The sequence below is a fragment of the Ovis canadensis genome, chromosome 22, assembly GCF_042477335.2.
Source record: "Ovis canadensis isolate MfBH-ARS-UI-01 breed Bighorn chromosome 22, ARS-UI_OviCan_v2, whole genome shotgun sequence".
Lineage (NCBI taxonomy): Eukaryota > Metazoa > Chordata > Mammalia > Artiodactyla > Bovidae > Ovis > Ovis canadensis.
The window spans coordinates 37245265-37268440 of record NC_091266.1 but is presented as its reverse complement, the minus strand read 5'-3'; the positions used below and the strand labels follow the sequence as shown (position 1 = coordinate 37268440).

Sequence of the window (23176 nt, the reverse complement as noted above, 5' to 3'; positions counted from 1 at the left end):
CTTTTGTATGAATTCTTGAATTGTCATTAATTTTGTCATCCCCTTATCACCATGATCAGTAAATAGTGATCATTTTAAAAAGCCTGTGTGCCTGCTCAGGACAATCAGGATGGAAGCTGAGGATCCCACCTTCTGCAAAATTAAAAAAATAATAATTTTATTTTTGGCTGTGTCGGGTCCTCATTGCTGCACACTGGCTTTCTCTAGTTGTGCAGAGCCTTCTCATTGCGGTGGCTTCTCTTGTTGTGAAGCACAGACTCTAGCGCACATGGGCTTCAGTAGTTGTGGTGAATAGCTCAGTAGTTGCATTCCCGGGCTCTAGAGCACAGGCTCAGTAGCTGCGACGCACTGGCGAAGTTGCTCATGGGATCTTCCCGGACCATGTCTCCTGCATTGGCAGCCGAATTCTTTACCACTGGGCCACTAGGGAAGCCCTGAAAATGGTTGTATGGAAAGCAAAGCCCACCCTGAAGCATCTTTATCATAAGCTTAGAAGCCTGTCTCCTGGTGATCAGGGGAAGACCAGCCTAGACCAAGCAGACCACTCATAGTAGCTGTGGGGAAAAGGGTATTTATTAACCAACAGTAGGGGGAGGAGCTGAGCCCAGCCTCCCCACTCTGTCACATGCCTGTCCCGCCTACCTGCGTGGTGAGCGGGGGCATTTCTAAAGAAGTGTAGCCAGTTTACAATAAATACATTCATTGTGGGGTAGAGGAAGGAGAGGTTGGGTGAAGGGCAGTAAAAATCCGTGGGATTCCACGTTCTCAGCTACAAAAATAACAGTCATCCTCACCCGAGGGAAATGGGGGAGCTCCGTCAGGTTTTGATTGTCCCATGTGGGCCTGGAAACTTCAGAGGCCCCTGGACCCTGAAAGTGCCCCGGTGAGGTAGGACAGGGGTGGGAGCCAAGCATCCAGACTCCCAGCCTCTGCCCTTTGCATAGTTCCGAGAACGGGCATCAGTGCCAGGTGAGACCTCAGATCTCTCCTCCCCCTGCTCTGATCTAGGGGCAGCAAATGCTTGGTGCCCAAAAGGGAGGCTGGCTCATTGAGTGCAGTGTTGGTCACCCGTCCTAAGGAAGTGTCTGCAAGGACAGCTAAATGGGAGACAGCTCTCCCTCAAATGTTCATGGACCAAATCCAACAGACACAGGTTCGATGCAGCAAGGGGAGGCTCAGAAGGTGCATGTGAATGGAAATGTAAGCACATGTGCGTGAGGAACACCATGCCTGGAGCTGTCTCTGGCACTCCTGAGAGTGATCAGGGAGTAGGGAGGCTGACTCACAAGGGCTACACATTAGGGGAGAAGAGGGAAGGATGCGGTAGTCTTACCTTCCCAGGCTGGCCTGTTGCCAAGCTCTTGTCAAAGAGGTCATCACATGGGGCTGGGACTACAGGAAAAGACTAGATAGGATGGGAGGTGGCAATTGAGAGGGTACCCAAAGTCCAGAAGAAGGAATGAAATGCAGGAATGCACCAGGAGGTGGGGGTGGGGGCCCTGCAGCCCAGCTGATAGGCATTCTTCCATGTGCGCACGTGAATGCACGCAGGGCTCAGGTGGCTCTGGTGGCTGGCAGAGGTCTGGTTTGTTTTCAGGACCGTCCAGCACATAGGGCCAGGCAGAGGGTGGTGACCTTGAGGCCACCTGGACCTGCAGAGCCCTGCCTGGGAGAAAGAGGAAGGGTGTAAGCAGATGATTGGGGCAGGAGGATGGCATCCTCTCCTCCCAAGTGCTTAGGTTAAAAGGGAAGAGGAGTGGGGGCTGGGACTGCAGAGCCTGAGGGGCACCTACCTCTGAGGAGCACCGGTTGACCTGGGCTGCTCACAGATGGGTCTGTGGAGAGACTGAGAAGGGGGCTTTGGCTGGGCCTGACGCTGGCCAGCCCTACAGGGACATCACAAAGTTGGGAGAAGGGCCTGGAGTTGCGGGGATGAGGGTAAGGTGTCCGTTGGGGAGGCAGCGGCCCAGCCTGGTACAGGCAGGCTGGTTTGGAAGAGCATTTGTCCTGGGAGGCTGGGCTCAGACAGAGCTTTCATCCAGGTGCTCTACGAGCTGTGTGTGCTTCCTCTTCTCCAGGATGCGGCTGAGCTCCTCCGCGAAAGAGCAGGGCCCCACCGGCACTCCATTGTTGCTCTGCCTCAGGAGCACGTAGCTGTTGCCATTCATCCTGCGCAGCCGGCTGGGCAGCGTCACCAGCCCATTGGTCAGCTCAGTTGGTGGCGGTGGGGGGGGTGGTGGCGGCGGGGCTGGGGTTCCCTCTCCGGGGATGATCTGGAGGCAGCCACCCTCCAGGCCCCCAGCCCCTTCTCCATCATCACCGTCATCTTCCTCTCCAGGACACTGGCCTGAGACTGTCTGCAACTGCACAGCAGAGCCCCCTGCCCGGCCAGCCCGACCCAGTGAGTATTTTCGACGGTGCCCTTGTCCGCCTCCCCGAAGACAGGCCACGTAGAAGAGGGAGGAAGCCAGGATGAGGCAGAGGCCACCAAGTGCAGCAATGGCTAACACGTAGAGCAGCCGCACATCCGGTGCCAGCTGTGCCCCAGGCATGGCAGGGGCTTGTGGAGCAGGCGCTGGAGTGGCTGGCCGCACTGTGAGGCTGTAGGAGGCCAGCAGGGTGCGGAGGCCGTTCTCTTCAGCATAGCAGCCGTAGCTGCCACTGTGCTCAGGCTGCGTGTCTGTTACCAGCAGCCCATCCACACCCACGCGGTAGCCATCCTGCCCATCGCTCAGGCCCATGCTCCCATTGAGCAGCCACAAGGCCCGGGCCAGGTTGGATGGCTGGTCACAGGGCAATAGGACATCATCACCCCGAAGCACAGAACGGGTCTTCAGTGGTGGTGGTGGCCCTGGAGGGAGCAAGGGACAGGAGAATGTGGTCAGTGCCTGCTTATCCTGGGAGGCACTGGAGATGGCAAGCCAGGTGGTTCACTGTTAGGTCCCCAGCACCACACACAGAATCTAGAGTTGCAGGACTAAGCCCTCTGTGCTCATGCTCCCACGCAAGGTTCAGTTGGCCCATCTCAGTGGTTTCAGTTCCTGACGTCTACCAGTGATTCCTCATTTCTGTCTCCAACAAAGAGTTTTCTACTGAGCGTAGACTTGACTTTCTTCTACGTGCCATACATCTCTTGGACATGTCACAGGAACTGAGGCCAAAAGCTCCCTCTTAGACGACACTGGGTATTTTTCTTGAATTGTCATCACCAGTTGTATGGCACCACCAGCCATTTCCCAGAAACCTGAGTTTCCCTTGTCTCTTTCTCCCCTTCACCTTTGTATCTAACCCTCACTAAGATTCTGCTTCCAGAATCTTTCTCAGACCTGTTCACGTCTCTCCTTCCCCAGCTGCTGGCCCTCACCTAATCCATTCTTTACGCAGCAGTGGGCTGACCTTTTAAAAACACTAAACTAAAAAAAGAAAATGAATAGGATATATTAAATGCAGACTGAGAAAAATAATAAAGTCAAATCTGTGTTTTAAATTAAAAAATAAATAAATAAATAAATAAAATACACTAAACTGATGATCCCATCCCCCTGCCTCGGCACAGTCCTGCCCATCTCTCCAGCCTCTTCTCTCATTCAAACACCAAGCTTGCTCTTCCCTCTACTTGGGTGTCGTCCCCTTCCTCGTGCCCTGTATTAACCAGGTTAACTCGGAGGAGAAAGCTTAACAGTGAACAACAGCACAGATTCCAATCAGCCTGCTTGGGGTTAGGCTCATTTGAGCCTACTGCTTAAGAGCTGATCAATTTGGGGTAGTTTACTTATTCTCTCTGTTACTCAGAGAGATTGCCTCTCATGGAGATGGTAATAATGGTACCTGTCTCATAGGAATGCTCTGAGAACAAAGGAAATGCGTGTGTTTGATCAGTGCTTGCCACATGGTAAATCCTCGGTACATATTAGCTATGATTATTATGATTATTGCTCTTGCTTCAGATATCAGCTCAGTCATCTGATCGTCCTTGGGGAAGAACCTATTATCTTTCAAACCCTTGTCATAGTTGTAATTATTTCTTTTGTATCAAAAAAGCCAAAGAAAAGAATTGTAATTTATTGTGTGATCATTTAATTGCCTGTGCACATACTTGGCTGTAAGCTCCAGAAGTGAGGAAAAACTTCACATCTTGAACCTGTTTGCATATTTATAGCTTTTCGTTTTGCAACAAATGTTTGTTGAATACTTACTCTCTGCTCGGTCATTCTCACTGAAAGCACAGAGTCATTCAGATACATATATGCACATACAGATGGCATCAGATGGTAAAGGGGACAGACTGCTGCCAGACCCACACACGGCCATGATGGCACTTACCTCTGACCCTGCTGCCCTCGCAGCCTCGGTTTCCTCTCTCGATGTCCTGTATGAGTGCTGTCCTGGAGACAGAGGATTGGGATTCAAGAACAAGGGAAATGGCTGTAGTTTGCCCAGTGGAAGGGTCAGTAAAGCTGTTACTAACAACTGGACCCTACTCCCTCAGCTGGCAGGCCCTCCTTCACCCCTTAGGCCCTGATTCCCAGGGCAAATGGGACCCTCGAACCGCCCCCCCCCCCAACCCCCATGCCTCTCACCTGCTACTTTGGGACCTGTTGGCTACGGTGGTGGTCACCATGCAGGCATGGGTGCTGGGGTCCCAGCCACAGTAGGGGTCTCGGGCCAGGATGCAGTCATAGCAGGAGCGGTAGCGGGAGCAGCTGGACAGTGGTAGCTGGATGATGCCACTTGGTGCCCCCACGTAGAGGCTATGCTAGGAGTCAGAGAGAACAGCTGGTTGGCAGCACCTCACTCCCACTTACAGACACACACACACACACACACACACACACACACACAGCCAGTGTCCAGCCTCCCACCTCCCTCTGTCTACTCTGGCAAGACCAGAATATTGAGGGTCATGAGTCAGGAGCTACCTGCATCGGAGAGATGACCAGGTTCTCCACAGACTGGGGCTCCTTGAACACCTGTGTCTCTTCAATAATGTGCATCCCAGAGCCCAGGACCACAGCCTTGTGGATCCAGCCATCAGCTGGTATGGGAATGGCAGAAGGTCAGACTCCCAGCAGTGGAAGCTACTCTCAGCCCCCTGCAATAAATAGCCTAACGGGAACAGCTTGGAGTCCTGAGGTCAGGGACAAGGATTCAGCCAGTAGCAGTGGGTTCTCCCGAGATTGGAAACTCCACACTAGTCATGGCAAGAATTATTGGATTTAGAAGCATTAGTGACCAGGGTCAAATGTCATTGTGGTTGGTGACAGGAGTCAGCAGTCACTAAGAGCTAGTGGTCCTTGGGGACCAGTAGTGATTGTTCACTGAAGAATCAACATCAGTGGTCACCAGGGTTTTGTGATCGGGGTCCTCCAGGGGACTGGACGTCAATAGGGATCAAGGACTCAGGCCAGCAGTCACCAAAGGGCTCAGGCCAGGGGTCAGAAGCACCTGTGCCCAGAAAGAGCAGGTCATAGGTGGGTCCGGCGGGTGTGCTGACAGGTGTCCCTGTGAGGTGTGTGTAGCGCACACTGCGCTTGAGCAGCAGGGGCCGTCCGCGTGCGGGCACCACAGGCCGAGCCATCAGTGGGTGTAACTTCACAAAGTCCAGGACCAGAGATGGCAAGTCCTGGGATGAGTTGTAGCCTCGGCTTCTCAGTGAATCTGTAATGCACTGTGGTGGGGGATAGGGTGGTGAACCTTAGAATTCTACCACTGGCCCACCCTCCCCACAAGGTTAGACCTCCTCCCTATCTTAGGGGTCCTGTCTATTCAGCACTGACCCCAGGCCTCAGCACTCACCGAGCCAGGCCGGGGCTCTGGCACCCCACCCTCGTAGCGGCCCCAGCGCCGGACACCATCCTGGTATTCCATGTAGGGGCCTGCGAAGACAGCCTGCACCTCGGCCAGGTCATAGCGGCACACGGCTGAGGCCTCGAGGGTCTTCCTAAGGATGGGATGGAGGGGAGGGGGCTGAGTCACACTGAAAGGAGCCTGCTTACCTGCCCAGCCTGGAGCCCACCGTTGCTCTGACTGAGTCCGCAGGCCCTCTCCTGAGTGGCAGCAGACCCCTGGATGTGCCTGAAGTTCTCTCTCTGAGGCTGGCTTCCCCCGGGGAGTCCTCTCTCATCTCCCCTGACCTAAGCTCCAGTCTCTGTGCTGTCCCCATCCCTCGCCTTCCCGCCATCCCCGAACTGACCACTGTGTGGTCAGCGTGAAGGCCGCATAGAAGTGTGTGTGTGCTGAGGTGTCAGCTCGCAGGCTGCAGACACTGCGCAGCGTCTCATACTGTGGGATGTGGCAGATGAGGCGCGCCTTCAAGAAGGAGGTCCACTTCTTCTGCAGGATCTTCTTCCCTCCCAGGTCTCCCTGGGGGGGCAGGGGGCAGGGGGTCAATGGCCAGGGCCAGAGATTCAGCCTCTACACCTTTGCCCTGACCTCAGTCCTCCTCACCTTGCACACCCGGGCCACGCGGGCCACGCGGTGACTGCTGCGGCTCTGAGCAAAGCTGCCTGCACCCTCCTCAGCAGCGCGCTCCGTGAAGAAGTAGTAAACTTTGTCGTCGTCACCCACGGCACTGGCCTGGCTCTCCCGCACCAGGACGGAGAACACAAACTCAGCATCTGTGGGTCAGGTGGCTTCTGAGATAGTTTGGGGATCTCCACCCACTGCCCCCATCCCCACCGCACCGCACTGATTCAGCCACACCCAGGAAGAGACAGGCTCACCTGGGAATTTCGGGATGGGATGATGGTCAACTGCCCAAGGGAGTACGGATGCAGAAACAGTCCCCTGCCCCCCATCACCCTGGGCCTCATCCTCCTAACCATTGAGCCAGTGCATCGGTGCCTCCTCCGTCCTCAGGGAGTGTGGGTGCCGGCTCCGGCGGATGTCAGGGATGCTCCGGAATTCATACCGAGTGGCTGTGTAGAGGCCTCCATCTGAGGCACAAACATGCCCAGCACGAGAGACACGTCACACATAAGACACATAATACTACATGGGTGGCAAGTCCTAGCAATGAGATCCATGTCTCCCAGACAGCATGCCTGTGGTTGAGGGGCCCATGTGGAGAGGAGAGCATGCTTACCAATGATGAGGCCAGTGAAGCCACGGGCTGGGTCGTAAGGACACTTCTCCTTCCCCTCCTCGAAGCTGGTTGGCAAGGTGAAGGCCTCAGCATCCTGGGGGAGGAGGGGCCCAAAGTCAGTGATCCTGAGGACAGGCCAGGGTTGTTGCCGAAGGTCAGAAGGGTCCAGGGTCAGGGAGCAGGGGCGGCAGTCAGGGCACGGGCAAACACACTCACAATGGCTGCACAGAGAGGCTGGAAGGCGTGAGTCCCACATGCGTAGAGGTGGGTGGCATTGAGCCGCTGCAGGAATCGCACATGGTTGAAGCACTCGGTCTGTGGGATAGACAAGGAGGGCTGTGAGCACCAGGCCTCCTTGGAGACTGCTTCCATTAGGCCAGCTCTGTGGTCTGGCTCTTGCCCCCACCCACAGGACAAAAGTTTCCTTCTAAGATCCTGGTGGGTGTTCTCACTGCTCAGGACACAGATTGGTCCTGGGAACTTGCTGTCCTTTGACTCCTCTCCCCTTGGCTAGCTCAGCTCACCCGACACACTTGGCTGGCTTCTCCTGCATCTTCTGTAGTCCCCTAGTCTGGGGGCTCCAAGGGCTCTCACCACCTGAAGATGCTTCTCTCTTGCATCTTCACAGCACCGTCCACCAGGCATGGAGCTCCCACACCCGCTTCAGGGTGGCATTACCAAACTTACCCCCCAGGTTCCAGCCATTGCTCCACCTGCTAGCCCACAGACATGTTGAACTCTTGCTGTCAGAAACCAAGCTTATCCCCTCCTCCATCCTGTGCATCTTCTCCCTTGAACCTGTTCTTCCAGTCTTTCCCACCTCACTTCATCTGTCCATCCTATTACTAAGTCCAGAAACCAGGCGTCATCTTTGCTGCTTCCCATTCCCTCACCCCCACATTCAGTCTCTCCGTGATTAGGTCTTTATCCTGCACGTCCCATGACTCGGTCCACTTCCCCTCCACTGCCATCACCCTAGTCCACTTATCACTGTCATCTCTTCCCTGGGCAGCCACAGCGACCACCTGACAGCTCCCCCACCTCCCTGCCTCTCTTTACAAAAGCTGTTTATTGATTCAGTGAATGAAGAATACAAGCACACGGTGTAAATTCAAAAGGTACAAAGGGATATGTTGTAAACAGCCTCCTTTTTTATCCTGTTGCCTTCAAAGGAGACTGCTGTTACCATTGTCTGGATTTTCCTTTCAGAGAGATTCTACCAGTCAGCACCCTCTTGCAACCCACTTTCCGAGGCATATTTTAAAAATGTAAACCAGATCATCTCACTGCTGTATTTAAAACCCTTCTGTGACTCACCAGAGTCCTGAACATAGGGCCCCACATGCTCCTGGCCCTACATGACAGAGCCCTGCCCGTTCCTCTGGCCTCATTCACCCTCCTGCAGCCACAGTGGCCTTCTCCGCCTACCAAATGCCCTAAGCTGATGCCCTCTTGACTTCTTTGTCTTGTTAATGATTCCTCCTCCTGTCTGTTACCCAGGGTTTGAGTCCATGCAGGCCTCTATGTCTTTACCCCACCCTCACCAGGTGCAGACTTTGGCATCCAGCCCTCCTCTGACCAGCTTGCTCAGGCCTCCCTCCTCTGACCCATATGATGCCCCCTACCTCCGCACTACCTTTCTTGCCTCCAGCCTCACTCTGTTTTAATTCATTTAGTGCCTGAGACCAGATAAATATTCTTAAAATAGTGTTTCCCCAAGATGTTTCCATTAAAAAAGGGGGAGCGGGGAGGGGGAGTTCTGTGGTCAAATGGATAGAAAACCACAGGTAAAAGCTATCTTTACTGGGGACACCTCAAAGCCTTAAGGGTATCCCTGTGCATTGTAGGATTGAACATGCAGCATTTTCCAAACTCATCTAACTATTAAACATCTCTTTTGAAAATTATTGCTTCTCAGAACATGCTTTGGGAAATGTTCTTCTAAAGTCAAAGAATGGTCCGGGACCAGTAGTGTGTCAGCTTCATCTGGAAGCTCATTAGCGTCGCAGAATCGCAGGCCTTTCCCCAGACCTTCTGAGTTAGCATCTGCATTTATAATACACCCAGGTGATTCAAGTGCATGTCAAAGTTTGAAAGTCTCTAAAATATCAAATGAGTAGGGTACCACTGTCATAGAATAAAATCCAAACCCCCAGCTGGGTGTTAACAGCCCTCCATAAATTGGGCTCCATTTGCTTCACCAGCTCCATTTTCCACCCATGTTACACTTAGAGGCATCCTTTGATGGAATCTCCTGGAGACGCCTTTAAGTGCTGCAGACCCACTAGGTCAGAATCCCCCAGCTTGTGGGCCTTGGCGTATTTTTAAAAAGCTCTCCAGTTTCTTCCCTGGCAGTCCAGTGGTTAAGACTTTGTGCTTCCACTGCAGAGGGTGCTGGTTCAATCCCTGGTTGGGGAACTAAGATTCTGATATGCCATGCCACAAAAAAAATAAAAACACTGTGTAAAAAGCTCTCCAGATGAATCTGTTACATAGCCAGACATAGGACCCCTGCAGACATTCTGTTCTTTAGCTAGAAAGGGCTGACACTTCACTAGAGAGTGTTAGTTGCTCAGTCGTGTCCAGTGTCCGACTCTGCAACCCCATGGATTGTAGCCTGCCAGGCTCCTCTGTCCATGGGATTCTCCAGGCAAGAGTACTGGAGCGTGTTGCCATGCCCTTCTCCAGGGGATCTTCCTGACCCAGGGATTGAACCCAGGTCTCCCACATTAAGGACAGACATTCTACTGTCTGAGCCACCAAGGAAGCCTGACACTTCACTAATAACTATGGAAAAGTGGGTATTTGAGCTATTCCTTGACCAAAGCCTCATTTTTCTCATTGAAAGTGGAGGATAACACCATTTCCTAGGATTATTTTAGAATGAAATTAGATAATAGCTAAATCAGCACTTACTAGAGATTACCTATTGTTATCATGATTATTATTTGGGAGCCCAGAGGAGATTGAGATAATATCCAAAACCACGCTAGTAGGTCACCAGATGTTTGCATTACAAGTATTGCTCCCAGGCCGGCCACTCCAGCGGCACTCACAGTGGTTGCTGCAACTGACTGGCTGATCTGTTTCTCCATCTATGTCCCCACCAACTGTGATAGCCCCCACTGAAGAGAAAGAGGAAAGGAGTTGGGAACAGGGCGGATCACATACCTGGTTGTTTTTCCCTTTTTGATGACATTTGCTTTGCATCTCTGGGGAGGCCTCCCAGCGAATCTGGAGGGGGTGGTAAAGGGAATAGGCTGATGCATAGAACCCAATGCCTTTGACTTTCCCCATTGCCTTTGGGACAAGGTGATAGGACCCCAGGGTGAGGTAAGTGTCAGAAGGAGCACTGGATGTAAAAGAGACCTGGGCCAGGAAAGGCAGTGCTGTCTGACCAGGGGGTTACGGAAGACTGACAGGGTTTCCAGGAAGTTGAGGTCCTAAGATGCTGAATGAAGCTGGATACCCTCTGGGCGGTCTAGGCTCCAGGGGCTGACCTCTTTGTGAGTCCCGTCTCCTATGTCTTGCGCATTGAGAGAGAAGAGGGCACCTCGGGCTCCCACCAGCAGCCTTGCGGAGGCCTCCTCCAGCAGCAGTGTTGAGTAGTTCTGGGCTTGGCCCTTGAAGTGCCGGGTCCCAGAGAGCTCTGGGGAGAGCGGGATCTGTGAGCCCAGCCCTGGGACTGACTGCCTCCCCACCTCCAGCCCCTGGCTCCTGCTGCCTTTCGAGGTTGGGGCTGTCAAACCTTCGTAGGGGATGGTCATCCGCGGGGTGGCATCTAGTTCTCTGGATGGTCTCCGCAGTGAGGGCCCAGGGACTGCAGTTGCTGTGAGGAAGCTCAGGAGGAGGGGCCAGAGCCTCCCCCACATCTTCCTGGGGAGGCCCAGACCAACAAGACCCCCAAAGGGAGCCAGGGCCAGAAGTTAGGGGATGATGGGAAGAATAGTCACAGGGTATTAAGGTCCAGGGAGGTTGCTTAGAAGGTCAGAGGTCATGGGGCCAGGGAGGGTCCTGGAATCGGGAAGACATGGAATCACATGATTGTGCGGCCATGGAATCCCAGGTAAGAGGTCAAGAAGAGGGGTGGATTCCAGACTGCCTCTCGGCATCAGTTACAAACTCCATGGTGGGGTCACACAGGGGTTGTAGATCACTGGTGGGGTCACCCTGCCCCAACAGCAGGGCTAGTTCTGGTTCACTGAGGTCTGTTTTCTGAAGAAAAGAAAAAACAAACAGAAAAAAAGTCCTTTATTCTGTGTGTAGATGGAAAGTAGATAGCATTCCCCTCTAAGTTCAGGTGGTATCAAAGCGAGGAGGCCCAGCATCTACGAAACTCCCACAAGAGAATGAACTCCATCATTCTGTCCTCCTTGCTGTTCAGATGCAGGAAGCTGGGCGGAGCTTGCCCACTTTACAAGACCCTAGACTCCCTTCAACCCAAATCTCAGGTGACAGCCCTTCTGTAACCTAGTCAGAAGCTCAGCTAGGCCTCCATCTTGGTAGAGCCCAGGTTCTCAGGAAGAATGCCTTCTCCCAGCAGTGAGGCCCAACTCGGGCAGCAGCTGCCCCTCCGCCTGCGGGGGTGCCTTATGCAGGAAGGCCTGGGCAGAGATGCTTAATGGGCCTTTGTTTATTTTGTCCTAGTTTCCCTTTGTTTTTTCTTTTCCCTGGCCTGAAAGCTCCCTCTGGAATTTCTCTTTAATTAGATACTTCTCCTCCTCAGCATTCCTCTCCAAGGGGGTGCACATCTCTGCCCTGCCCATGCGAGTCTGTACTGTACCCTCTGGCTAAGCGTCCACACGTGCCCCTACCTGCAAACAGGCACTCACAGGCACCAAAGTGGGTATCTGCCCCCTCTGCCCTCCCCTACCCTCAGCAGTGCAGCTGTCATACCTGTACAGGAAGCTCGAGCATGCAAGGTCACTTAACTGAGACATGAGCAATATGGAAAAGGTAAACGATAGAATCCTTGAGACCCTGGCCACCTCCCTTGGTACATCTTGGAGACTGTTACCACACCTGGACCCTCCCTCATGGCAACCAGCTGGGGATGGGGTTGGGAGAGGTGGCAGGTTTGATCTGACCCCTGAACTTCAGGCCTGATCTCTGAAGTTCCTTGGTTGGGCTAGGTGTGGAGAAAACCTGACTCACCCAATCTTTGACAAAGCCAGAGAGGGGCCACTGGCCTCTCCCTTTCCTTGCAGGTCAAATATTAACTAGGTGGCCTTGAAGAGAGGGCAGAGACTGGGAATTGGCCAGAGGGAGAACAGGAATTTGGAGGGTTTTTTCAAGAGGTAAAGATCACTACTGTTCTGGAGCAGAGCCCAAAAATGGAGAATGGCATATGAGTAGACTGAAGAGGCTCCCTGGACCACAGGAGGGGCATCGTATCCTAGTTTGGGGGCTGGGGCAGCAAGAGGCCCCAGGCAAACCGCCCAGGCCCCATCACTCACTGTGGAGGCACACCTGTTTACCTTTGGGGCCTCCTATTTGCTTAGTGCAGAAGTGGGGCAGGGGCAGGGGGAGCCCTAAGGCTAGGAGGGATCAGTCTCTAGGATTGGGCAAGAGGAATACACCCCAGGTCAGAGGAACCACTCAGTGTGGTGCCTGACACACCGACAGAGGTTTAAATGAGTCACGTATGTCCAGAGGAGGGAGATGTGCATGCACGTAGATACACACACATACATATTCATAGGAGGGCTATGAGCACACGTACACATGAAGAGTCAGGCACACACATTCACAGTGAGGTCTGCACAATATGTTCACCTAAAGGGCCTGCCACCTGTCTATACATATTTACATGTAAAGTTGTATTCACATGCCCGTTCAATTAGCAAGGCATCCAGTCTCAGGGGTTAACAAGGAGAGTTGTACACCCACACATGTCCCTATGGAAGACTATACACCTATTCACAGGAGGGTCCTGCACCTGTAGGGACACACACACAATCGCACTGATACAGTGGGTCAGGCACCATCATGTCCACAAAAGGATCAACTATATTTGAATGCACACAGTCCTCAAACACACAATTACATCTATGCAGAGACAAGTGTATGTACATATAGGGGTCCAGTTCTCGCACTGATACAGTGGGTCAGGCACCATCATGTCCACAAAAGGATCAACTATATTTGTATGCACACAGTCCTCAAACACACAATTACATCTATGCAGAGACAAGCGTATGTACATATAGGGGTCCAGTTCTCACCGCAGGCTTGGAGGCTACCAGTATCCACTGGGAGTGAGATGCAGAGCAGAACCCTGCCTCCCTTCCCCAAAGTCCTAATTCTAAGGCCAGAATCCAAGTTTGTGTTTGTGAGTGTGTGTGTAAAGAGGAGGGAAGTTTCTGATATCAGATGCTCAAATAGGATCCATGCATGGGTCAAGGCCAGTCTGGCAAGGGAGGGAGGGGCTACATAACTCAGGCAGGAGGCGGCCCCTTGATGTAGCAAAGTAAAGATGCAATGGAACAGGTAATTTGACCCACCTCCACTCCCATGTCTACTGCAGTTCTAGATTTGGGATTTGGGCTGGGAGCGCTCAGCCTGCATTTAACCTGTTGGGCAGGAGGGTGGGGCTAAATGGGGCGGGGGGAGGGGACGGGCGGAGCTGCCACCCTCTTCCCCCAGTGACCACAAGGCTTCAAGGTCTCCAGTCCACATCCCACACACCATCTCCGGTTCCAAAGCTTGCGATCCTCCCCCAGGGCCGGCCCCCTGAACTCTGACCACCTTCCCGCTGTTAGATCTCGGGGTGGAGGGAACTGAGGCGGGTAGCCAGCAGGATCAATGTAGGGATAGGCAGGCTGTCGACCTTCATCGCAGATGTCCACCTGCCTAGTGTAGGCGGTATCCCTCTCTGCCCAGTAGGATGATGGTCTCTCCTGGCCTGAGAGCCCCTCCCCCGCTACCCTCGCCTTCATCCTGGACAGTCCGCGGTTCTCTCCTCTCCTCAGATCTAACCTCAGTCTCTACTGCTGCAGCTCGAGGACGAGCTCTCCTTCGATCCCGCCAGACGCCAGGAGACGTGACCCAGATCCCGGGGAACACTGTTCACCACGCGGGCCCCCGCCCCACTCCAGATCCCGACTCTGCGGTGGCAGGTCTGCGACCAGCGCCGCCCGAGGCCTGGCCCGCGCCCCTCTAAAGCTTTTATGCGGGACTAGGGGACTTGGCGGTGAGAAAGGCCTGGCCGAGCCTGGAAGGTTTAACAGACGTAGGGAAGGCATGGCCTGCCTGGCCCCCGCCCCCCGGCGCAGGCCCTGCCGCTGCCCGCACTCCACGCCTGTCTCACCTTTGCTCACAGATCCCCGGCCATGCAGACGGCGATGCGCGGCTCCGCGGCCCCACAGCACCAGCTGCGGGAGGAAGGGGCCGCGGCCGGAGGCGGGGCTGGTGGAGGCGGAGCCGGGGGTGGAGCAGGGGCCTGGAAGGCGGGGCCAGGGAGGCGGGGCCGCAGGGAAGGGTGCGGGGAAAGGCGCTCTCTGGTTTCGCATCCCCACCCTATACTATAGGTCAAGGCTCACACAGTGCCCTCGGGCGTCTGGCGTGCCCCGCGCCCTAGGGCCGCGCCCCCTGGTGGTGGCTTCATCACCCTGTGCGCTCTGTAAGGATTTATCCCACCTTCCTACCCCTCAGACCTAGGACCCCTTGGACTTGCTTTCTCCGGGGGATGTGCACACGTGTCCTCTAACTGACTTAACTCTCTGAAGGCCCTCGGGCCAGTCCCCTAATGCGGAGCTCACTTTTTGCGCTCCTGCTACCTGCTTCTACTCTTTGCCTAGGGCGGAGGGCCAGAGTAGGTGTACACCAAGTGTTGGGGCAGCTCTCAACCCAGATGAGGGTCTTGATTTCTAGCTCAAGTGTATCCAGCTGTCTGCTTTTTCAGCCTGAGCTCTGAGGGGGTCAGGCTTGAAGGGATGAAAAAAATTTGACCGGAAGTGCATACCAAAAAAATGTTTTTCTGATTAAAGAAGCCACAAACATTTGCACTTGTCCGCTCAGACCAACTCTTAGATGTAACTGGGGTCTACCTCCTCAGGGACTGGGTCACTCAGACACCTGCGTTCCCTTCCAGTTCATGTTGAATATCATTCTTACTCCAGATCTTACAGTGAGCTCCTTCTAGGTGAGCAAATATCCCTCCCTTTCTAGACTTGATCACCTTACCCAGCAGCAATCTAAGAAGCCTCCTAAGAATCAACTCTCCAGCTCCTTACTCAACTAGGGTAGTCCTCCCATGCACCCTGGCCCCACAATTTCCCCTCAACTCGGGTCATGCTTCCTTCCCAACACCTATTAAATCTCCCTCTAGGGTTTAAAATCAGACCTGAGCTCTAGCCACAACCTGGTCTGATCCTCCCTCTCATTTGTGACAGTACTGATATGGTCTAAGAATAAGACCAAAATGATGAGAGCCACAGGGTCAAAGGTAACTGAGCCACACATGTGCCTAGGAATCTGAGCTCTGGAGGAGCAGGGAGTGAGGGAACAGGCAGATGAGCGCTGGCCTAAGAGAAGGTCAACAAGATTGAAGTAGCTGTCATTATTTAACTGAAGGGACCCTGGAAAAGATATGTCATCCCTTTTCTCAGAATTCCCCAAAGCTCAGTTTGGCACTTCATCACATACAGTCTGTAGTTTGTGCGGCTGTGAGACTGCATGTCGCTAGACAGCAGGGCCCACGTCCCACTTCCACCACCGCCAGCACTCCGTAAATAGGATGTGTGTGTATGTGGAAGGGGCGGTAGCTGGGAAGAAATGTTTACATTCAAGTGTACACAGGGAATTCCCTGGCAGTCCAGTGGGTAGGACTTTGCACTTCTACTGCAGGGGGCAGATTCATTCCCCAGTTGGGGAAATAAGATTCTGTAAGCCTTGTGGTGCAGCCAAAAATTAAAGTGTACATAAACTTTTACAAAGAGTATCCAACTTAATATTTTTCGTTGTAGTTTCATTCCACTCTGATGGATTATCAGGCCTATTTATTAGATGGGAAAACAGGCTCTAAGGCGTTAAGTGACTTGCCTTGAAATCAAGACTGGAAAAGCCTGAGAAGAGGGAAGCAGGGTGGAGAACTGTCTGAGCAAAGGTAGAGAAGAGAGAAGCAGGGTAAACCTAAAGAATTGTCTGAGCCAAGGCAGAAGTATGAGTGCTTGTAAGCTTGTGCACAGATGAGTGTTGGGGGAGTGGGCAGAAGGGAAGGGGCATGAAAGAGAAAAGTGAGTTTGATTTGATAAGATGGTTCCTAGTAGGAAAAAGAAGGGAAAAGTCAGCAAGTAATTCAGAAAACACAGAAAAAAATCTTGAAAGAGCTGATGGATTGACTAAGTGCAAGCTGGGAAGACCAGGAGACACATGGCTATGAAAAGTAAATCTGCAGTCCTTGTGGGAAAGTGGGCTGGGGGATAGTGGAGGGAGGGCAGGAAGACTACCACCTTATGGTAACAGACAGGAGAGAAATTAAAGGGCCGGGGCCCAGGGGGCTAAGGGACATAGCTCTTCATATTCACATAGAACTCAGTGCTGACTTAGGTACCTCAGGAGGTGGCAAGTAGGCCAAAATGGTTTGGTGGTCAGTTCAGCATTTAACTCACCTACACTCTATACGAGGGATGCCTTTCTCCTCTAAGGTGCTCTGATGGCTGACTCAGAATCTTACACATTTTCAAATAAACAGAATGTATAAATCACAATGCTGAATTCTAGCATGGCACTTGCTAAACTGTAGCTGGGCAGTTACTTCACTCTCTGGATAATATAGATTCAGACCAAATCCATTTCTCTCTGCTGTCTTCCCACTTCAATCTCTGAACTTAATGTGTGACAGGAATTAATGGAACTTTCTATAGGAAGCCCTTTTGATTGATTCCTCTCTGCAAATCAAGTTGATAAAATATGAATGAGGGGATAGTGACAATGGGAGAGACAAGAAATCAAACTGAGAAATTAACCTCAACTTGGCCATGAATCTGAATCTGGGGACACAGGAAGGTCATTCTTTGCATGGATTATTACTTACCCTTAAAGTCACTACCCTGGCAGCTTCCTAGTTTCCTTCCTTCATAGCTTCATAGGGTGGCTATGAGAGGACCCCACTTGACAAAATTCTAGCGTACTTCACACAGAATACAAATGTGGGTCTTGTTGTTGCTAGGTTCTTCTGCCCAACTTGGCTGTAAATAAGTGGCAGAGGCCAGTGCTGGTTGCCCTCAGCCACCTATACACCAGTGTTTGGCTCCAGGATTTGCACAGACCAAGTTATTCCTTGTAGCAGGGATCCTGGGTGAGGGGGATAGGTATGAAATCCTGAAACTTGAGCACAGGTTCCCTCAGAGAACTCTGGCCTAGTCAAGTTGTCGTGCTTCTCTGTTCCCTGTGGCTGCACGTCCGTTCCTGTTTTGCCATCTCCACCTCTTAGTTTGCCCAGCACTCTCCCTTGAGGTGGCGTGACCTTTATTTCGTATGTGCATACAGCTCTTGGTGCTTCTTCAGTAGGCACTATCACCAGTTTAACAACAATGTAGTCTCACTGTTCCACTGCCTCAGGAGCCTGTTTTGCCTGTTGCTTTTCCTCCCAGCTGGTCGTCTTGGGAGTCAAACCCAAAGCTGGGCCTTCTGGTTTGCCCTCTTGACTCTATCCTGGGGAACAGTTAGCAAGGAAAAGGGAGTATCAGGACATGTCCACATAGGATGGAAAATCATCACCCACCACCCCGTCCTCAGCTTTAGCATGCCAAGTTTTAGGGGGGTGGGAAATCACAATTTTTTGCCAGCAGGGGCAAACCAGGACAGAGCAGCTTCTGGAGCTCCCTGTATCAGAATAGAGAACACATACACTGTAATTTTAAGAGATATGGTTTGCTCAGATGACAGTGAACTCTGAAGTACTAAGATCAATTTTAATTATCATCTGAGAAAAAGCCTCAGATTAAAACTAAATAACAACAGCTATCATTTATTGAAGTTCTTGCTATATGCTAGACACTTGGCTAATCACTTTTCACTCCACTAGCTTACTTAGCTCTCACTAATCCTGAGGTAGACACTAACAGATGAAGAAACTCAAGCTCAGAAAAGTTAAGTAACTTGCCAAAGATCACATGGCAGATACCCTGAATCTGGGATCTGAGGTCAGGACTAAGGGCAAGGTCAAGGCGCTTATCTTGGACAAGGCTGTGCTGCCTGCCTCCCAGTTGAGTACTTGAGGCAGTGTCTCTTGTTTTTGCCTAGGCTGTGGCTCCCCACCCCAGTTGGAGAAAAGAGCTCACAGGTGGTTAGTTCAGTTCAGTCGCCAATTCTTTGCAACCCCATGGACTGCGGCACACCAGGCTTCCCTGTCTATCACTAACTCCTGAAGCTTACTCAAACTCACGTCCAATGTGTTGGTGATGCTATCCAACAATCTCATCCTCTGTCGTCCCCTTCTCCTCCCACCTTCAATCTTTCCCAGCATCAGGGTCTTTTCCAGTCAGTCAGTTCTTCCCATCAGGTGACCAAAGTCTTGGGAGTTTCAGCTTCAGCATCAGTCTTTCCAATATTCAGGACTGATTTCCTTTAGGATCGATTGGTTTGACAGGTGGTCAGTTTCCTCTTAATCAGCCCATCAGAAGAGAGAAGGAAATACTGGCATGGTTCTGGAACCCAAGGCCTCAGGCAACCCTGCCTGGTCCTTTTGTGAGCTTGGGAGAAGTTTCTCCTGTGAGGTCAGCTCAACCTATGTCTCCCTTTGGCTAGCACGAAAAAAGTGAAAGTGAAAGTTGCTCAGTCATGTCTGATTCTTTGTGACCCCATGGACTATACATTCCATAGAACTCTCCAGGCCAGAATACTGGAGTGGGTAGCCTCTCCCTTCTCCAAGGGATCTTCCTAACCCAGAGATCAAACCCAGGTCTCCTGCATTGCACGCGGATTCTTTACCAGCTGAGCACAAGGGAAGCCCTCAGCTGGCATATCCAGAGCTATATTCTGCCTGGCAGGTTGGAGGTGGTCCTAAGCTCTGCCTCTACTCTGCATGGCTTCCCCTTTTTTTGCCCTGAGCTCCAGAAAAAGGAAGCCAGGCCAAAGGTATTCTTTTCCAGTTCTCTTTGCCTAATAAAAGAAAATACCTTCACCTGGATTTCGGAAAGTAAGTTCCATGAGAGATCTCTTTGTGTTGTTCACCACTGAATCTTAAAAACAGTGCCTGACATGCAATAGCAGTACAGCTGTTGAATGCTTGTACTGAATGAGGTGATGTAAGAAAGATTATCACATTCCCAATGGCAGAGTATACAGCAAATTATTAACTGAGTATATAACAGTGAACTGTGTACAACTATGGCTCGACATGATTCCTTTGCAGAAACAGGAAATATCAAACTAAAAAACTGACTGAAGAATCCAACCCAAGAGGAAGAAACTGGTTTCAAAACTAGGTGGGGCAAGGGAAGAAACAGGACGTCCCAGATACTTAACCATCCCCACTCCCAAACAAATACTACCAAACACGTGTTCAAACTGAGAAAAAGCCATTTTAATAGCAGACATACATTCATAGGACTTTACACAAGACGTAGTATAAAATCTGTTAAAAAAAAAGGGGGGTGGGGAGAAAAAGGAAATCTGCATTTACCTGTAAACTTCCTAAAAGCTGGTGGATTACCTGGCTCACAGGACTGCCCAGGGAAAGCAAATGCACAGATATTGAGGTGCACCGGCACTGTTGACGAGTAAGAAATAACCGCAGAGCACACGCTACATGCCCAAGCCACGTGTACGCAAACGTGCCTTCTAAAGAGACAAGCCAGAATGGTCCTCCTCTAATTCTCCAACTCAGTCACTCACTAATGGGTCACCTCTTCAATTTTTGTTTTTTTTTTTAAATTTCAAAATTACTCTTGGTTTAAAGACTCCACACATTATTACTGGCCCATCCCCACCAACTATACTTATTTTGACAGAAATAAAAATGCAAATACTCCAACTGAGCCTGGATGACAACGCACCATTTTCTTCTACGTCCGGGGAGATTTTTGTGAAGTCAAAAGCAAGCTATTACTTGTACTTAAAAACAAAATGCCAACCTTCTAAAAGGTGACAAAGGCACCACTGCCATCAGGAGACAAACAGAAAATGTACAAATATGACTTTACTGCTACATAGATGCATTTTGTGCATGGAAAGCCTCTTCACTTAACATGATATAACCAACAGAATTATACTTTAGGATAACAAGAAAAGCAGTTTAGATAAGGCAAAGAGTTACACACAAAAGCATAAACACTTGCAAGTACCTTAATTTTCAGCTTGCAATAAGGGCACTAAGTTTGACATACAGATCCAGAAAACTAGACAAGGTGATTTTTGACACAGTAATATTGCCAAACACACCACCACTCAGTGCAAGCTTTGTTTGCCAAGTCCAAAAAGTGACCTGACATTCTCTGTGCAACAAACATATCCCCCCCAACCCACTACCATCCCATTCATAGGGCAACAGCAGCAGGAGGGAGACAAAGCATGGGGACTCAGAGGGTGAAGGATAATACTTGATTTGGGAGGGAAAGCCACGGGCTACTTGTGCTAAAGAGACTCACAAAAATTTCTGAGAGCCCCAATGAAAATACTGTTGGAATATGACCTGGAGACTAAGGATATCTACCAAGTCATAAATATAACGATTCAAATTGATGTTTGGCCATTTATTTTAAAGGGACCGATGAACTTTTTTTCCAATGGAGAAAGACAATTAAAAATAGAGACTTTTCTTGTTGGAACTCCTAAATAAAACGTATCAAAGTGGTTTTAAATTTGATGAGCAGTTATCTGCTGAAACTGCAATACAAAAGGGTCACTTAAAAAAGAAAACACCTGAATAACCCACTCGTTCCCCCTTTCAATGTACACGATTAGAAAATATTTACACACTGTAATTACAAGCAATATAAGCAGTATTTTATACTTTGAGATATTGTACACTTTACACAATGCAAAATGAGAAAAATATGAACACTTATAAAATTACACACAAATAATGTATATCTACAAAATATTAAATTACAGAGAGTGAAAGCCCCCACTGTTGGGCAGATAGATGCCAGAGTTTCAGGCTTCTGTCAGTATAACTCTTTGTATCTATCTCATTTAACCGTAAGTGGCATTTTCTAACAATACCCTTGAGAGGTAGTATCAAGATAATAATATTCTTACCAGTAAACGCAACACAGAATAAAACTTTTGTTGGTCTGACTCTTGAAGCCTCATTTAGTCAGGGTCCTTAGGGACCAGATTAACTTAGTCTTCCCTATAAAATCTCTAACTGCTCAATGTTTGACATGGGCTCAAAAGTTACTATTTTAAATGAAAATGTAAGATAAAATGCTTTTTACTGCTAAGCCTCAATTAGAGGTAGAAAGCTATTTTTTCAAAATTTATTTTCTCCCCTCTCAAACTACAACATCAAGTCTGAATCCCTTCCCCTTCATCCTCTCCCACAACTGGAGGCAACAGAGTGCTCAGGAGAGCAGTGTCATCCAAGCCAATATTGAAAGAAAGAAAAACAAAGCTGGCATCATCTTTTAAGAAACCAGCCCTCCTAAAGGGACACTCAGTCAACAAAAGAATTCTTCAGTTAGCTAGTAAGAGTCTATTACTACCGAAGGCTTCAAAGGGCCCTGGGCTAAGACTAGCATGTGCATTTCTCCTAACCCTCCACCATTGAAACCAAAGGATGGCTTTCCAGTGTTTAAGAATTTAGAGCAGCTGTGGTTTTCAAGTGCAACAAATTTAAAATACAAGCACGCACACACATACATACATACACACGCGTGCGTAGTGTACCAAAGAATAAATGTTATTCAGGTCTCTGCTAAGGTTATATCCTCATGAAAGTAGTTTTTGGAAACCTGTTCAGACCTTTAGCTTTTACAATACAGACTTCTGTAATATGGCTACGAAGGGCCAGAATTCTAAGATTTAGCCAAGATGCTAAGATTTAACCAGTATTAAAAAATATACAAATGCATGTAAAATAAATCCAAAACAAACAGCAGACGTATGTTTTGGAGTAAAAACAAAGCCACTATTTTATAGCTTAAACTCTTCCCCTTAAGGGGATCTGACAAGGTACCAAACTTCTGTTTCTCAACTGTTTGTTTAAATGTATTTTAAAAACCCAACAGATTTATAATCTTGAACAGTGAAGAAAAATGCATGGATTAAAACACCCCAGTGGTTTTACAGAGTAACAGAAAAGATTTATCCTTTCAATTACTAAACTCAGTTCTAAGCTTTCCCTTTGAGTCATAAAATAACTAAAAATAGGAAAATTAAATCAAACTGGAACTTGATCTTGGTTTCCAGGTCCAGCTTTTCAAGTTGGTCCAAGCCCTTTCTTACACACTTCCTGTGATTATCCAAGTGCTGCAAATATAATCCAAAAAAAAAAAAAGGTAACAGGCTTACAATTTAACAAGAGTAAACAGGGGAAGGTTAGATATGCAACTGTCAGCTGCTTCTACCTCTCCCCCTCAAGGAATTCTTCTCTTTTAAAACGCCAGTTGCTGTAACTAATCAGATTATATTTCATATCTGCTTCAGAAATGGCAATTTCTTCATTACCAGCTTCATTCTAGATACTCAAGTAGCACATCTGCTGCACATGTTCTTAGCTTTCCATTGGATTCTGTAGTATTCCTTTAGGAAAGGCTCTTACTGAATTTCTCTTGGTTCATAATTTTTTTGCTGCAACTCCTGTTAAGAATCTGGTACCCAAAAGTCATGAAGTTGCCCCTAGAAAAGGGAAGGGAAGAAAAAAAACAGGATAAAGGAAAATCAGATTATGAATTAATCCATATAAAACCACTAATCACCAGACAATGGGCTTTGATAATCAAATTAATAAAATGTTGACACAGTACATTTCTCTGATAATTTATCATAATCAAATTCAAGTTTCACATTTTATAGTCTAACAATTTAAAGTAAGTATAAATTACTACAAGATGTTTTCCTCAGCAACACACACAGGTAGAGGGATGTATTTTAAAAGATTAATGAAAATGTTAAGCTGATTAACGAAGTTTTGGTATTAAATTC

General features: G+C 49.7%; 2 protein-coding genes across 3 annotated transcripts in view; both read right to left on the bottom strand.

Moving 5' to 3' along the window:
• Window positions 1-555: 555 nt before the first annotated feature.
• On the bottom strand, window positions 556-14502 carry SEMA4G (semaphorin 4G). The gene is made up of 16 exons (XM_069567647.1): window positions 14394-14502; window positions 10833-11299; window positions 10585-10733; window positions 10256-10318; window positions 7301-7399; window positions 7085-7178; window positions 6822-6935; window positions 6448-6617; window positions 6194-6363; window positions 5797-5941; window positions 5446-5668; window positions 4920-5035; window positions 4581-4756; window positions 4324-4385; window positions 1794-2851; window positions 556-1666 (listed from the first exon to the last, which is right to left on the bottom strand). Exons 2-15 carry the CDS (start codon window positions 10954-10956, stop codon window positions 2022-2024), a joined length of 2535 nt encoding a protein of 844 aa, XP_069423748.1. The 5' UTR covers window positions 10957-11299; window positions 14394-14502; the 3' UTR covers window positions 556-1666; window positions 1794-2021.
• A 5089-nt stretch (window positions 14503-19591) lies between these two features.
• SLF2 (SMC5-SMC6 complex localization factor 2) overlaps window positions 19592-23176 on the bottom strand; it is a 41712-nt gene continuing 38127 nt past the window's right edge. For both annotated transcript variants that reach the window (XM_069566924.1, XM_069566925.1), the window contains exon 20: window positions 19592-22870. In XM_069566924.1, coding sequence (XP_069423025.1) covers window positions 22835-22870 — 36 coding nt within the window. In that variant the 3' untranslated portion in view covers window positions 19592-22834. The remainder of the gene's footprint in view (window positions 22871-23176) is intronic.

Excerpts from the sequence above, each read along its gene's own strand:
- SEMA4G (XM_069567647.1), bottom strand. The coding sequence starts at position 10,956 with ATGTGGGGGAGGCTCTGGCCCCTCCTCCTGAGCTTCCTCACAGCAACT. Across the intron at positions 5,942-6,193 it reads TTCACGCTGACCACACAGTG|GAAGACCCTCGAGGCCTCAG; the intron begins GTCAGTTCGGGG and ends TCCCATCCTTAG. Across the intron at positions 4,386-4,580 it reads AACAGGTCCCAAAGTAGCAG|GACAGCACTCATACAGGACA; the intron begins GTGAGAGGCATG and ends CTCTGTCTCCAG.